General features: G+C 31.7%; 2 protein-coding genes across 2 annotated transcripts; both read left to right on the top strand.

The window, feature by feature from the left end:
• Nucleotides 1–1,072: 1,072 nt before the first annotated feature.
• LOC21408360 lies at nucleotides 1,073–2,270 on the top strand. Its single transcript, XM_024167347.1, has 2 exons — nucleotides 1,073–1,252; nucleotides 1,905–2,270. The coding sequence occupies exons 1-2, from the start codon at nucleotides 1,144–1,146 to the stop codon at nucleotides 2,249–2,251; spliced, it is 456 nt and encodes a 151-aa protein (XP_024023115.1). The 5' UTR covers nucleotides 1,073–1,143; the 3' UTR covers nucleotides 2,252–2,270.
• A 6,015-nt stretch (nucleotides 2,271–8,285) lies between these two features.
• LOC21408361 (TIR domain-containing protein) lies at nucleotides 8,286–9,415 on the top strand. The gene is made up of 2 exons (XM_010100713.1): nucleotides 8,286–8,743; nucleotides 9,304–9,415. Exons 1-2 carry the CDS (start codon nucleotides 8,286–8,288, stop codon nucleotides 9,413–9,415), a joined length of 570 nt encoding a protein of 189 aa, XP_010099015.1.
• Nucleotides 9,416–12,200: the final 2,785 nt, after the last annotated feature.

The following is a 12,200-nucleotide window of genomic DNA, read 5'->3' on the forward strand; positions in this document are numbered from 1 at the left end:
ATTAACAACAAGAACAATAATTATTATTGTTACTACTATTATTATTGCATATTCTTTACTAATACTTAATAACAATTATGGTAATAGTAGCAGTAGTAACAACGACAACAAGAACAAAAATAAAAGAATACGCAATCCGTCCCTCGTATATAGACAATGGTTTTGTTATTAAATATTAGGAACAATCAAATATTTATAGTTAAAATAATCTCCAAAAAATAATTACTGATAAAGCAATTAATTATATTAATACTAAGATTATAAAATCAATGCACTCACGTTTCAAAAATTGTTGAATTGTTAAAGTGTATGGCTCTAGATTTTTACTTATTACTCTTGATTAATGCTCTTTTGACTAATATAGTTATTTGATTGAAAGAAAATCAAGAATAAGTGGTAAAAATTCAGATCTACGCACTCTAAGAGATAAATTTGTCTCTTTTTCCCTATATTTTTATTTATAATATATTTATTTAGGTATATGTATGTATGTGTCTCATGTATAGGCCAAAAATTTTAGTCTTGATCCTATAGTGTGAAGCTGCATTTATTTGTGAGGAAAAAAAGAAAGAAAAGAAACAAACTGCAGTCTATTTTTCTTCTCCTTTTTTCATGGTTTATTCATTTTCCTTGTTTTGGTTGTATCTTGTTTTCCTCTGGGGTTGACTCTGATTTTAACTTTTTGTTATTTTCTTTAACTTTATGAGTTGAGACTTGAGTGTTAAGTGTGGGACGGACTTTTTAATAGGAAAATGATAAAAAAAAAAGATTGCACGCCAGTTATACGAAAAATATTGCTTCCACATAATTTCACAGCCACAGACTTTAATTAATTCATGTGAACATTAATTAAGATCGATCGAATTCGCACGCAATTAATTGATGGTGCGCAAGAGAAACCTTGTGAGCAGTATATACTGCATGCAGTAGTTTCATCAGCTCACTCGTTTTCATGTGACTGCTTTCCATGTCCCATATATGGTCTGTGACTCACTTCAATACCTTCTTTTCAACACCCCCATATATATATATATATGTATGTATATATCTCAACACACAATGGGCACGAAAACTCAAACTCTCATTCTCTTTCTCTGTTCTCTTTCTTATTGTGTTGCTTGAAATCTATAGAGAGGCAGCACAATGAAGATTTCCAATATTTCTTCAGCCGTTTTCATCTTCCTTGCCATTTTCATGATCTTCCTTCCAACAGTCATGTTTGCCCGGCATGTTGGGTTATCTCCTCAAACATGTAATATACTGTGTTTAATTATAGCCTGTCATGGTCTGTGTATATATATATATATCTATATCTTGAATTGCATACATAAGAAATACATATATGTGCTATATATATGTATGTAGATGCTTGGATGCGTATGAATGTATACTAATACTTGGATTTTTTTTTCTTTTAATGTGTTTTTAAGTGACAGGGTAATAGTTACTGAGTGGACCGGGTACATGCCTTCGTTTTTAGATTTTTTTTTATTTTTTTTTATTTTTTACCTCTATACAATTTCCTTTTTTGAAAAACAATCTCAGTTGTATCGCTGTTTTACAAATAAAAGCATAATTTTCTCATTCAATAATTGAAATATCTTCCTTTTTATTAATTTTTTTTTCTTGTGCTACGAACTTAAAAATGTTATTTTTGACTTTAACACCGTACTTACAGTGCACACTTAGTATTTATTTGTTTTATAAGTTTGAGTCGACAAATTTCGATTTAAACCTTTTTTTTTCTCTAATTTTACATGGATGTATAAGTATGTGTCACGCATGTTTTGCAAGTTGTACACAATTAGCCAGGGTCATTTTATTTATTTATTTTTTCTTTTGTTTTGATCATATATTGGCAAGATTGCACTTAAATACAGTTAGTTAATTTGACGCCATTACAGACCATGACGACGACATCGACGGTGATCGTGGTGAAGATGCAGCATGGCATGGCATAACAACAAAGAATGTAGTGGCGGCGCAAGAAAATAACTCCGGTAGCAGTAGAGAAAACATGAGTAGGTACAACATTGATGGTGGTGATAAGCAAATGGGACACATGAAGAGGGCTCGACCACTACAAGTGGCTGCAGGCTCAAGACTGCCGGATTGCTCTCACGCATGCGGCTCGTGCACACCTTGTAGACTCGTGATGGTCAGCTTTGCTTGTGCTGCGCTTGCTGAAGCAGAAACCTGTCCTATTTCCTATAGATGTATTTGCAATAGTAAATCTTACCCCGTTCCTTAAGCTAGAGATTTGAATGTTTTTCCCCAACAATAGAAAAAGGTATGTATGTGCTATATATATGTATTTTAGGAATCTTTGTATAACATATGAAATGCCTCAATTATATAGTTAATTTACGCCTTTCTTTTTCCCATGATGTCGTGTGGGGTAGGGGATGTTGGGGCAGCTGGGGGGCTTGCAGGTGGGACAGAAGAATAAAAACGTGGTCCTAAAATTCGAGCAGTTTTTTTTTTTTTTTTTTTTTTTCCTACTTCTTTGAGGGTAAAATGTTAATTTGAAGTAAACAAAAGAAATGGATAATGAGCGAATTCAAAATGTAACAATGAAATAATATAATTATAAATGATGGGTAGAGTTCTCAATCCGGATAGCAAGACGATGACACAACTCGAAACCCGCACGAAGTTAGTGGGTTTGGGTTAACTATAAATGAATTTGGGTCATAATCGGGTTGACACAATTAATAAATGAGTTGGGTTAGGCTTGACCTCCTAACATGAAGTGACACGACACGATTAACTATATGTGTCATCTGCAATCTAATGATATGTGATATAACATGAAACTTTATATGACATATTAAATACAAATAATGTGAATTTTAATATTTGTAGGGTAAATTCATTTATTTTTTTGAAAGAAAAGATAAATTGACCAATAAACATGTTAAACCTGTCTTGACCGTGTTAAATAAGTCATTATTATATTATGTATTTATTCAATATATTAATTTAAACGGGTTATACGAGTTGACACGATTAATAAATGGGTCGTGTTTAGGTTGAGATTTTTAACACATTTAATAAACAAATCGTGTTTAGGTTGATGTTTTCTGACACGATTAATAAACGAGTTGATAGAACACGATTCACTAACACGAATTGCCACCCTTAATGATGGGAGAGGATAAATAGCATCAGAGGTAGGAAGACCATCGCAACTATATTGGCAGTTAAACCCTACTTCATTTTGTATTATCAAAATTAGAAACAAGAATAAAAAGTTAGTGATAGCATATCTGCCGAATGGCCAAAAGCACAAAGCAAAAGTTAAGATTGGCACCTAAATTGTTGTTATGTCGTTTGATCAAATGCATTCCTGACTTCCAATAGTAGTTTGATGCGCAAAGTTAGAGGGGACCATATAGGATTAAATTTTAATACTGTGTTTGGAGATCAATTTGAAAGACTGGATTGCATAATTTTATCCAGTTCATGCTCAAAATCCCCCTTAGAAGAGGATGCGGCTATAACCTGCTGAAGCATGGGATTAAACACAACAAATTTTTAACTAAAGCACATTGTGAAGAACATTAGGGACATATTTGTAAATTCTTATAAACTTTGGGGAAGATGTAAGAATATTTTAGCAATAAACTAGTTGCATACACAACATATCGAACACTAACATTAGAGAAATCGAAATTATTACGTACTTCTTGAAGCCATGGAAAATTCGAATCACAAATGTGGCGGCTAGTTTTTCTTCGTTTTTTCTTACTTTAGAAGAAACAAGTACTATTAACGGTGCAAGCCAATAAGGTATCTAGAGAGAATATTAGGACAGGATGAGTTGCATCCATAATATGCAACTTCGTAAGATTAGAAATTAAGGAACTCAATCTAGTTGGAAGCTAGTTGCAATGTCTTGGATCACCCAATCTAGTTGTTCCTCTTATTTATTTATTTTATTATAAAAAAAGGGTAAGAGAAAGCAATTTTACTCTTACAACCCTCCAGACAATAATTCCACTTTTTCTACCTTCATGTCGAGGACGGCCGTGAAATATGTGCCTGTGGAAAACTTTAATATTGCACAATGCATATGCAAACTTTTGTCCTCTTCTATCAATTTAAGTGCAAAATCAAAACAATTACCGATCTGTTTCCTTAATTACAATAGAATACTTTTACTTCCCGCCTGCTGACCTGATACTATTATAAATTATAAATGTGAAAGTGCGGTTTCTTCAGTTTTCAGTTTATTTCTACGTGTGATCTGTACATTAAACTTAATTTCCTAATTACCTCGGGAAAAATTCAAACGCATTAAATTTGTATAAATATATGTTGATAAGGAATACTTTTTTTTTTTTTGGTTGACATGTTGAGCAGGAATATTACACTAACTACTTCATACTATGCAATATATAAGAGAATATTCTTAGACTCCAATCAAGTCTTGAATATACATTGGTTACAGGAGTACATCTGAAATTGAATTGACCGACTTAATATGTTGAATGCCTTTTGGAAACAAAACAACAAAAAAATTAGACTTAGTTTGTTGTTATTTCTTCTTTTAATATAATTGCTAAAAAAGAGACTTGGTGGTTACGTTGAATGTTTGATTTTTTTTTTTTTTTTGGATTAATCTCACCACAGTGCTTCTGAACTTAAGAGTCATTTCTAATTTGCTTCTTAAACTTAAGAAACCCTTAATTTGTCCCATTAAAGCCTTTTTGTAAGAATTTTTGTTAAAATCAGATAAAAAAAGTGGGGTTAATCAAGAGTGGCCACGTAGTTTTTATTTATTTATTTTTAATAGAAATTCAAATAGAAATACGACGTGATTGCATAATTCTCTCTTTTTTTTCATTATCTATTTTCAACATAATTACATAAAAAAGAGTTAAGTAGGAACAATTAATAGTTCAAGAAAAAAGTGAGAATTTTTGAAGTTTAGGAGACAAACTGAGAATGACCTTTAAATTTAAGAGACATAAGTGATAATAATCTTTTTTGTTTTTAGAACAAGAACCAAGGTTTTTTTTTTTCTTTATTTATTGCGACTACTTTTTGTGAAAGCAACCACAATTATGTGCCAACATGTAATTCTAATTAATTCCATGAGAGAAATTTTGATACATTTACAACATTGGTTCCCAAATTATGCCTAAATTAAGAGTTCATGTGGTTGTTTAATTAGTTGTTTTAATTTCATCCATACGTCGATCTAGACTGCAAACCAATAGTGCTACCTTCTGTTGTTCATGGATGAGAATATAGTAAAACATGTACTCGTCATGTGAATATAGTTCTGTACTATTTTTCTTAATTTTATGATCTTTGTTAAATTTTAAAAGCCCATTATCATTAGTTTTTTGGTCCAAAACCAAAATCATCAAAAACGCAAATTATGGGACTAATCTATGAAAATAGAAGTTTAGAATCCAGCCGTCGAATAATAATAATTTAAGAATAGTACTAGCAATATTCAGAAGTAATAAACACTGAAAAGAGAATAACTATAATAGTCTCTTTATTTCTGCTTTAAACCTTTTTCGTTTTGAATTTTGGGCGGAGGGTTTTAAACTTCTTAAGGTGTTGTTAGGTATTAATTTACTGTTAAGCGTTAGGCTATACATGCAATTAACGTAAAACGTTTAATTCTTTTCTTGATATATAAGATACCATAATCAATTCTCATGCTATCTAAAAAAAAATTATTCTCATGCGTGACAATAATGAGAAGATGGGCACATAATTAGTACAACTGATTATGTTACTTAAAATTTAAAAAATCCGTCGTAAATTTTAGAGTTTAAGAACCGAAATTGCCAACAAAAATAAATTCAAGACTAATAGATTAAAAGAATTAGGGTACAAATCATGACACCAATATTAATTCATTGACTAACATTATTGAAAGGTATGTTTTTAACCGGGTGTCACAAAGAGTGTTATAACACTCATTGTAGCACTGATGACAGATACGTGCAAGTGGATTTATTCTTTCTTTAATTCAACAACAACAAATTATAAGAGAAAAACTATTAACAAAAGCATAAAAGACAGAAGGAATTGATATCGAAGTTCGGTGCGCACACCTACATCTACGGAGTCATGCCCAGACAGTGAACAATCCACTAAGATAAAGAGATTACAGGCACCAATCGGTCTTACACTCTCAAAAAATTCCTCATTGATGTAGTCACCGCTGTAGAGAATCCTCTTAATGACTTTATTCAGCGAGCACCACTCGTCTTTTATGACTTCCTCCCGAAAGCACTTTTTTTTCTTCTAAAACAAAAGTTCCTTTTTCTGCAGACTCATGTGAAGTTTTTTTCTTCTCAGATCACTCACCCAACTCACAAAAGCAATACCACAGTGTCTGCGTAAGCAAAACGTTAACTCCAGCCCCTTTACTATCCCAGACCTAAAAATCCTCAAAACAAGGCTCAATCCCTCTAACGGATTATTCCCATTCAAAGAGCTCCCAATCACCAAATGTCAACATTACCAAAAAGGACAGTATGTTAATCATCCAGAATGAGGAGATCACTATTTGCTGCCCAAATCTGATACAAAATCCTCCATAGTTGTTCAAAGATGATCCCAAGCTGTTTTCTTGTTGTCATTTGAATTTACGAGCTATTTTGTCAACAAACTTGTCAACAAACTTGCCAACAAACATAGGCCTAACAATTATTATAATGACAATTATCTAAATATTGAAATTGGAAAAAAAAAATCTATGTGATAGGTTTTCTAGTGGGTGCCAATCTAATTGGAATGTCCTAGTTAGAGATCCTTGATATCTCTTCTTTGACATGTTCATTTAAATGATACTTTTTTTTTACTATTTTGCAATACCTAATTCTGGAGCTTTGCTAGGGTTTCATCTCCTAACCGAGGGGCACTTGAGCATTCCAAGCCACCTTGACCAGTAGCACATCCTCCATATGAGCCTCCACGCCCAGAAGCATGTCCCTTTATGAGAGCCAACAACACCCAGCGTCACCTCCTTGAGATCCACCACGCTTAATGCTGCCTCCACGAGATCCACCACGCCAAGTGCCACCTGACTCTGAGGCGCCGCAAAACATTCTTGTCGTCACACCATTCGCCTCCATGTCATGACCAAATACCACGCTAGGTATCAAACCCAACATCCGCATAATGGTATCCATGCACACGTCTTCTACAAGAATCTAAAATTTGTTGGACTGAATAGCTTGAGAATGCCTGCAAGCCCCAACTAAATAAATATGACCTTTATTAGATTAATGGGTAGCTAGGGTACATCTCATCCTCATGGGACGACACAAGGCGCAAATTGTAGACATGATTGAAAGTTGTAGGCTTTTGGGTTTCTATGATTGGTAGAAATTTGCATATATATATATATGTATATAAAAGTTTTGATTGTGAGATATTTATTTATTTATCGGCAGGTATTATTGTTTGATTGTGGGATATATTAATTTGTAGTTGATTTAAAAAAATTATGGCGATTAATGGAGATTGAATTCTTATCCTGTAAGCTAATCACCCTGGCATGGTAACGTAAGTATTCAAAACTGGTTCATATATATTTTAGAGCAATAAGCATGCTGTGGTTTTTAATTTTTATACTTACCCATCAATTTCCGTCTTAAATATAATTACACACATGTATATACATTTAATATAGTTTTTTTAATAATTTAATTTAACATTGTTAATTTCATAAAAATGACAATTTATTATGATGAATTGATTGTAAACAAGTGGTATAGTATTAATATTAGTATAAGATTCACCAAAACAAAAAATGAAGTGTGTTTTAGGTGGAGATAGCACAAACGATTCTGACCAACGTGTTTGAAGGGTTCACTGTATTTTCTTCCTCGTGTATTTAGCAAAGAATTGGTCAGAAGCTCTAATTGTTTCTTATGTAGCGCGTTCTCATTTCCTGTCAAATCAAAACCCGCATAGTTACTTGTTGATTTCAACCTATAGTTCATTGTTATTTTCCCCTTCAACATTAGTCTCTCTTCAAGAAAACCAGAAGTTTCAAAGTAAAAAAACAAAAAAAAAAAACAAAAATTCCTTTTGAAAATCAAACTTTCTTCACGTAAAGTGCTTAACAAGCCACATACGGGAAATAGACGGCTAATAAAAGATCAGTACCTTTCTATATAAAGCCCAACAAACCAAACACAGATTTTCACGTAAAACAAAGAAAGAAAAAAACAACATATTACAAAAACAGAAAAATATCTAGACTTTCTTATTGAAAGATCAAAACATATATTGAAATCCACACCATCATGAGTCAGGCAAGAGCTCTTGCGAGGTTTGCTAAGCGATTGATGAAACCCTGCGACGTGTTCATTAACCACAGAGGCATCGACACGAAGCGAACGATAGCGACGCTGCTTTACGACCAGCTTTCATGGCTGAATCTTTGTCCTTTCTTGGACAACAAAACGATGAAGCCTGGGGACAAGTTGTTTGATAAGATTGACAGCGCGATTTTGGGCTGCAAAGTTGGTGTGACGGTGTTTTCGCCTAGGTATTGCGAGTCGTATTTTTGTCTTCATGAGCTTGCTCTTATTATGGAGACCAAGAAGAAGGTGATTCCGATCTTCTGCGACATTAAGCCGTCGCAGCTTCGAGTGCTGGAGAATGGAAAATGCGAGTGCTCGGAGGAGGAACTCAGGAGGTTTAAGTGGGCTCTTGAAGAGGCTAAGAACACCGTTGGGTTGACGTATGACTCCTTCAAAGGGTAAGAAAAAAGAACCACTAAATCCTTCATTTGTTTACTTTATGGTTTGAAAAAAAAAAAAAAAGAAATTAAAAGTGTTTGAAAGCACTAACACTAGGGTTAAGCACGACAACTGATAAAAAGTGGGCTTACCTGTACTTTTATGGTTAAAGCTTATTTTCTGTTTGTGTGTGCGCTCTTATATTTTCGTTGCTACTATATAATAAACATTCTAAGCAATAAGCACCACATATTGAAACAAATTCTAAAGTTATATAAATTGGATTATGTAATGACTTTCATGGGATATTGGATCATCTCCAAGCTAACTTCTATATTTTTTTTCAACATTGTTCCATCATATGGACTGTCTATCATATGTAGAGAAAAAAAAATGGTACAGAAAAGCGTGGTTATGTGAAGTTCACATTTAAGGATATTAGTATTTAAGAACAGATATTGAAAATCCGAGTAAGGCATAAGCTGTGTATTTTCTTTTTAGTTTGTTTTATATTTTACTGCCTTACAAAAAGTTGTGAATAAGATTCTTACATTATTCCTTATAATTTGACGTGTTGCAGAAACTTATCTGATGTTGTTAGAAGAGCTTCAAACATCGTAATCCACAGCCTGATAGAGATTAATGAGAAGGAAAAGCAAATGCAGCGTCAGAAATCTCCAGTTCACGTATAAATAACCACTTATACCATCTTAACAATAAATTAATTCTAATTGAATTTGATTGATTAATTTGTGAAGAGATCCCTTGATCTCTGGTTCTCTGGTTCTGCAAAATTACATTTCTGTTAATAAATCTGGTTGATCAATTTGTCATTAATGTTGTCTTTGTCTCAATTGTTTAATTCTTTTTTTTTTCTTTTTGATGTATCCAAAGATAAAAAAGAAAAGTTTATATGTATATGTAGTGTAAAAAATGATTGTCAATAAGAATGTTACTAATTATTGTATCTTCAATGAGATGCAGAAGCTGTTATACTCTCACTGTAATAAGAAACGTGTGTTTTTCAAGATAAACAAATATACAAAGACAAAGTATATGTACGGTTGTACTTTGTAGTCGTTTGAAATATTGATTTATCTATGCTATTTAGTTCTTTTGCACCATGTTTTGCGTTACACTTTCTCTAAATTTAACCAGAAGATCCAAGCAGATCTTACAAGACTAGTTTGAGGGATACGTACCTTTAGTTAGAAAAATATCGTTTTGCATGTTGTCTATTTAAAATTTTCATTTGAAAATTTTTAATTGTTTCTCATTTTGAAAAAAAATATTATAATTTGAATTAATTTAAAAATGAATATAGTATTGGCATTTCCTAGTATCGAGATTAAACATTGATAAATAAGCTATCAAATCTAGATATTTCTTAATATATGAGAATAAATGCAAATAAAGTTCAAATAATAATTAAGATAACAATATATAAAATATTAATTATCTATAATATGCCCCTAAACATGGAGTTTCGTTAAGAGATTTCAGTTTTTGAAGGTTTTTTTTTTTTTTTTTGTTATTTTCAGAGAAAATAAGTTACATAAGTTATTAAATCTAGCGATCACTTCTTAATATTTATGAGGATAAATACAAATTTAGTCTAAATCTAAACTACACCTGCTAAGAGTAAATGGGTTTTTTGAGCTAATGAATACCCAAAACGTTTTGCGACAAAGGTTTCGTTAAGCTTCTTCTTTTCTTTTTTGGTTTCCTCTCCTTTTCTAACTCTCTTTTCTTTTTTTTTTTTGTCACCTTTTTTTTATTCTTATCTTTTTTTGTCCTATTATACATCTTTTTCTTCAAATTGACGCTCCTAAATATATTTCTCTCTAACTCCTAGTAGAAAAAATTTCTTCTCATATATATATATATATATACATATTCATTTCTTTTAAATCCTCTTCTAATGACGAAATATATATATATATATATATATATATATTTAACTTTCCTTCCTTTATCCCTCTCTTTCCTTTTTTCTTTTCGTCTTCCCCTTTTTCCATTCTTATCTTTTTTGCCCTATTTTATATCATCTTTGTTTTTTTTTTAATTTCTCTAAATAAGACCCTAATAAATATATTTTCGCTCTTACTTACAAAATCTTAGGTGCATACACGCGCGGTTTCAACTAGTCCTAATAAATGTAACAATATGTATATATTAGAACATCTCTAATGTAATGTTATAATTGATTGGTCAATTGCAAATTTAGTATTTGAATATAAAAAATACTCTCTAATTCAATGATATTTGTTACGCTAAATTTATCATATGTCATACTTCGTAGTAAATTTCTCACCAAGTGTATATAGCATATGATAAATTTGACATTTAATAATAATTAGTTGACATGTTACTTTTTCATGTAATTATGGTAACTTCTACATTTTTAATTGTTTTAAAAATAAAAGTTTACTTTTACAACTTTGAAAGCTTAACAATTATAAAAAAAAAATAGATTTAACATTTCAAATAGTATTATGCATTGGAGTAACAATGAAAATAACACTTTGTCCCAAAAAAATAAAAATAACATATTATATTATACTTTTTAATGCTAAATATACATTTAACATTAACATTTTTATTGGAGGTGATCTTTAACTTTCTCCGTAGACACATGTCGAGAATGTTAGAAGTCCCGTTTAGGCAGGTTCTTTTCAAACCTCCGCACTAATAATTGTCTATTTCATAGCCTTGTTTTCATTTCCTTCGGGTTGTGTCTTTATTTTCTTTGGATCTTAATTTTGAATTCATTGTAAATTTTTCTTTTTTTCCCTCGATAATATATGAGATGGAGCTGGGAATTTTCTGTATATATTTTGGTCAGTTGTGAATGAATAAACAATCCAAAATGTTTTTCACCCATATCGTAATTAAGGCAATTTTAAATAACTGAAGAACAAAAAAGATGAAAAAAAGAGAGTATATGTTTACATTATGAGGGTTCTAGAGAAAATTGTGAGAGGTAATTAATTTTTTGATTGGATGCGGGGAATTTGAAAGTGCCTTTGAAATTTGAATTGAAAAGATCACGTAGCTTTACGGTTTTGGAGAACATTGTAAAAAAGGTAATTCAGATTGACTCCATACACAACACATTCTTTAAATGTAAACAGACAGAAAGAACAAGTGACCACGTAAATTGAGTCAAATACTATGAAAAAGAAAAGAAAATTGAGTCAAAGTTAAAAAGTAACCTATTTTAGAAGTCTTTCTTTCAAAAGCAAATTTACAAGTCATGCATGGCCACCGGTAATTGATCTCAACGTATCCTTCGACCCTAACATGATATTTATTCTGTGGTAATTTTTTGTCACAATTCAGAAATATAACATTAACTGAATGCATGCGTGTAATATTCGGGTGTAAATTATGTACGCTTGGATATATTGTTACTCATCGTCGAAGCTTTCAGAAGCCATGACCTCACGCAAGGGTGTCGAAGCTACGTCAAGAGGG

The sequence above is a fragment of the Morus notabilis genome, unplaced genomic scaffold (genome assembly GCF_000414095.1).
Source record: "Morus notabilis unplaced genomic scaffold, ASM41409v2 Scaffold100, whole genome shotgun sequence".
In the NCBI taxonomy this organism is placed as follows: Eukaryota; Viridiplantae; Streptophyta; class Magnoliopsida; order Rosales; family Moraceae; genus Morus; species Morus notabilis.

What these genes read in the sequence shown, in the direction of transcription:
- LOC21408360 (XM_024167347.1), top strand. Translation starts at nt 1,144, where the DNA reads ATGAAGATTTCCAATATTTCTTCAGCCGTTTTCATCTTCCTTGCCATT. An exon ending in TGGGTTATCTCCTCAAACAT is followed by an intron (nt 1,253 to 1,904) that starts GTAATATACTGT and finishes ACGCCATTACAG; the next exon opens with ACCATGACGACGACATCGAC.
- LOC21408361 (XM_010100713.1), top strand. Translation starts at nt 8,286, where the DNA reads ATGAGTCAGGCAAGAGCTCTTGCGAGGTTTGCTAAGCGATTGATGAAA. An exon ending in ACGTATGACTCCTTCAAAGG is followed by an intron (nt 8,744 to 9,303) that starts GTAAGAAAAAAG and finishes GACGTGTTGCAG; the next exon opens with AAACTTATCTGATGTTGTTA.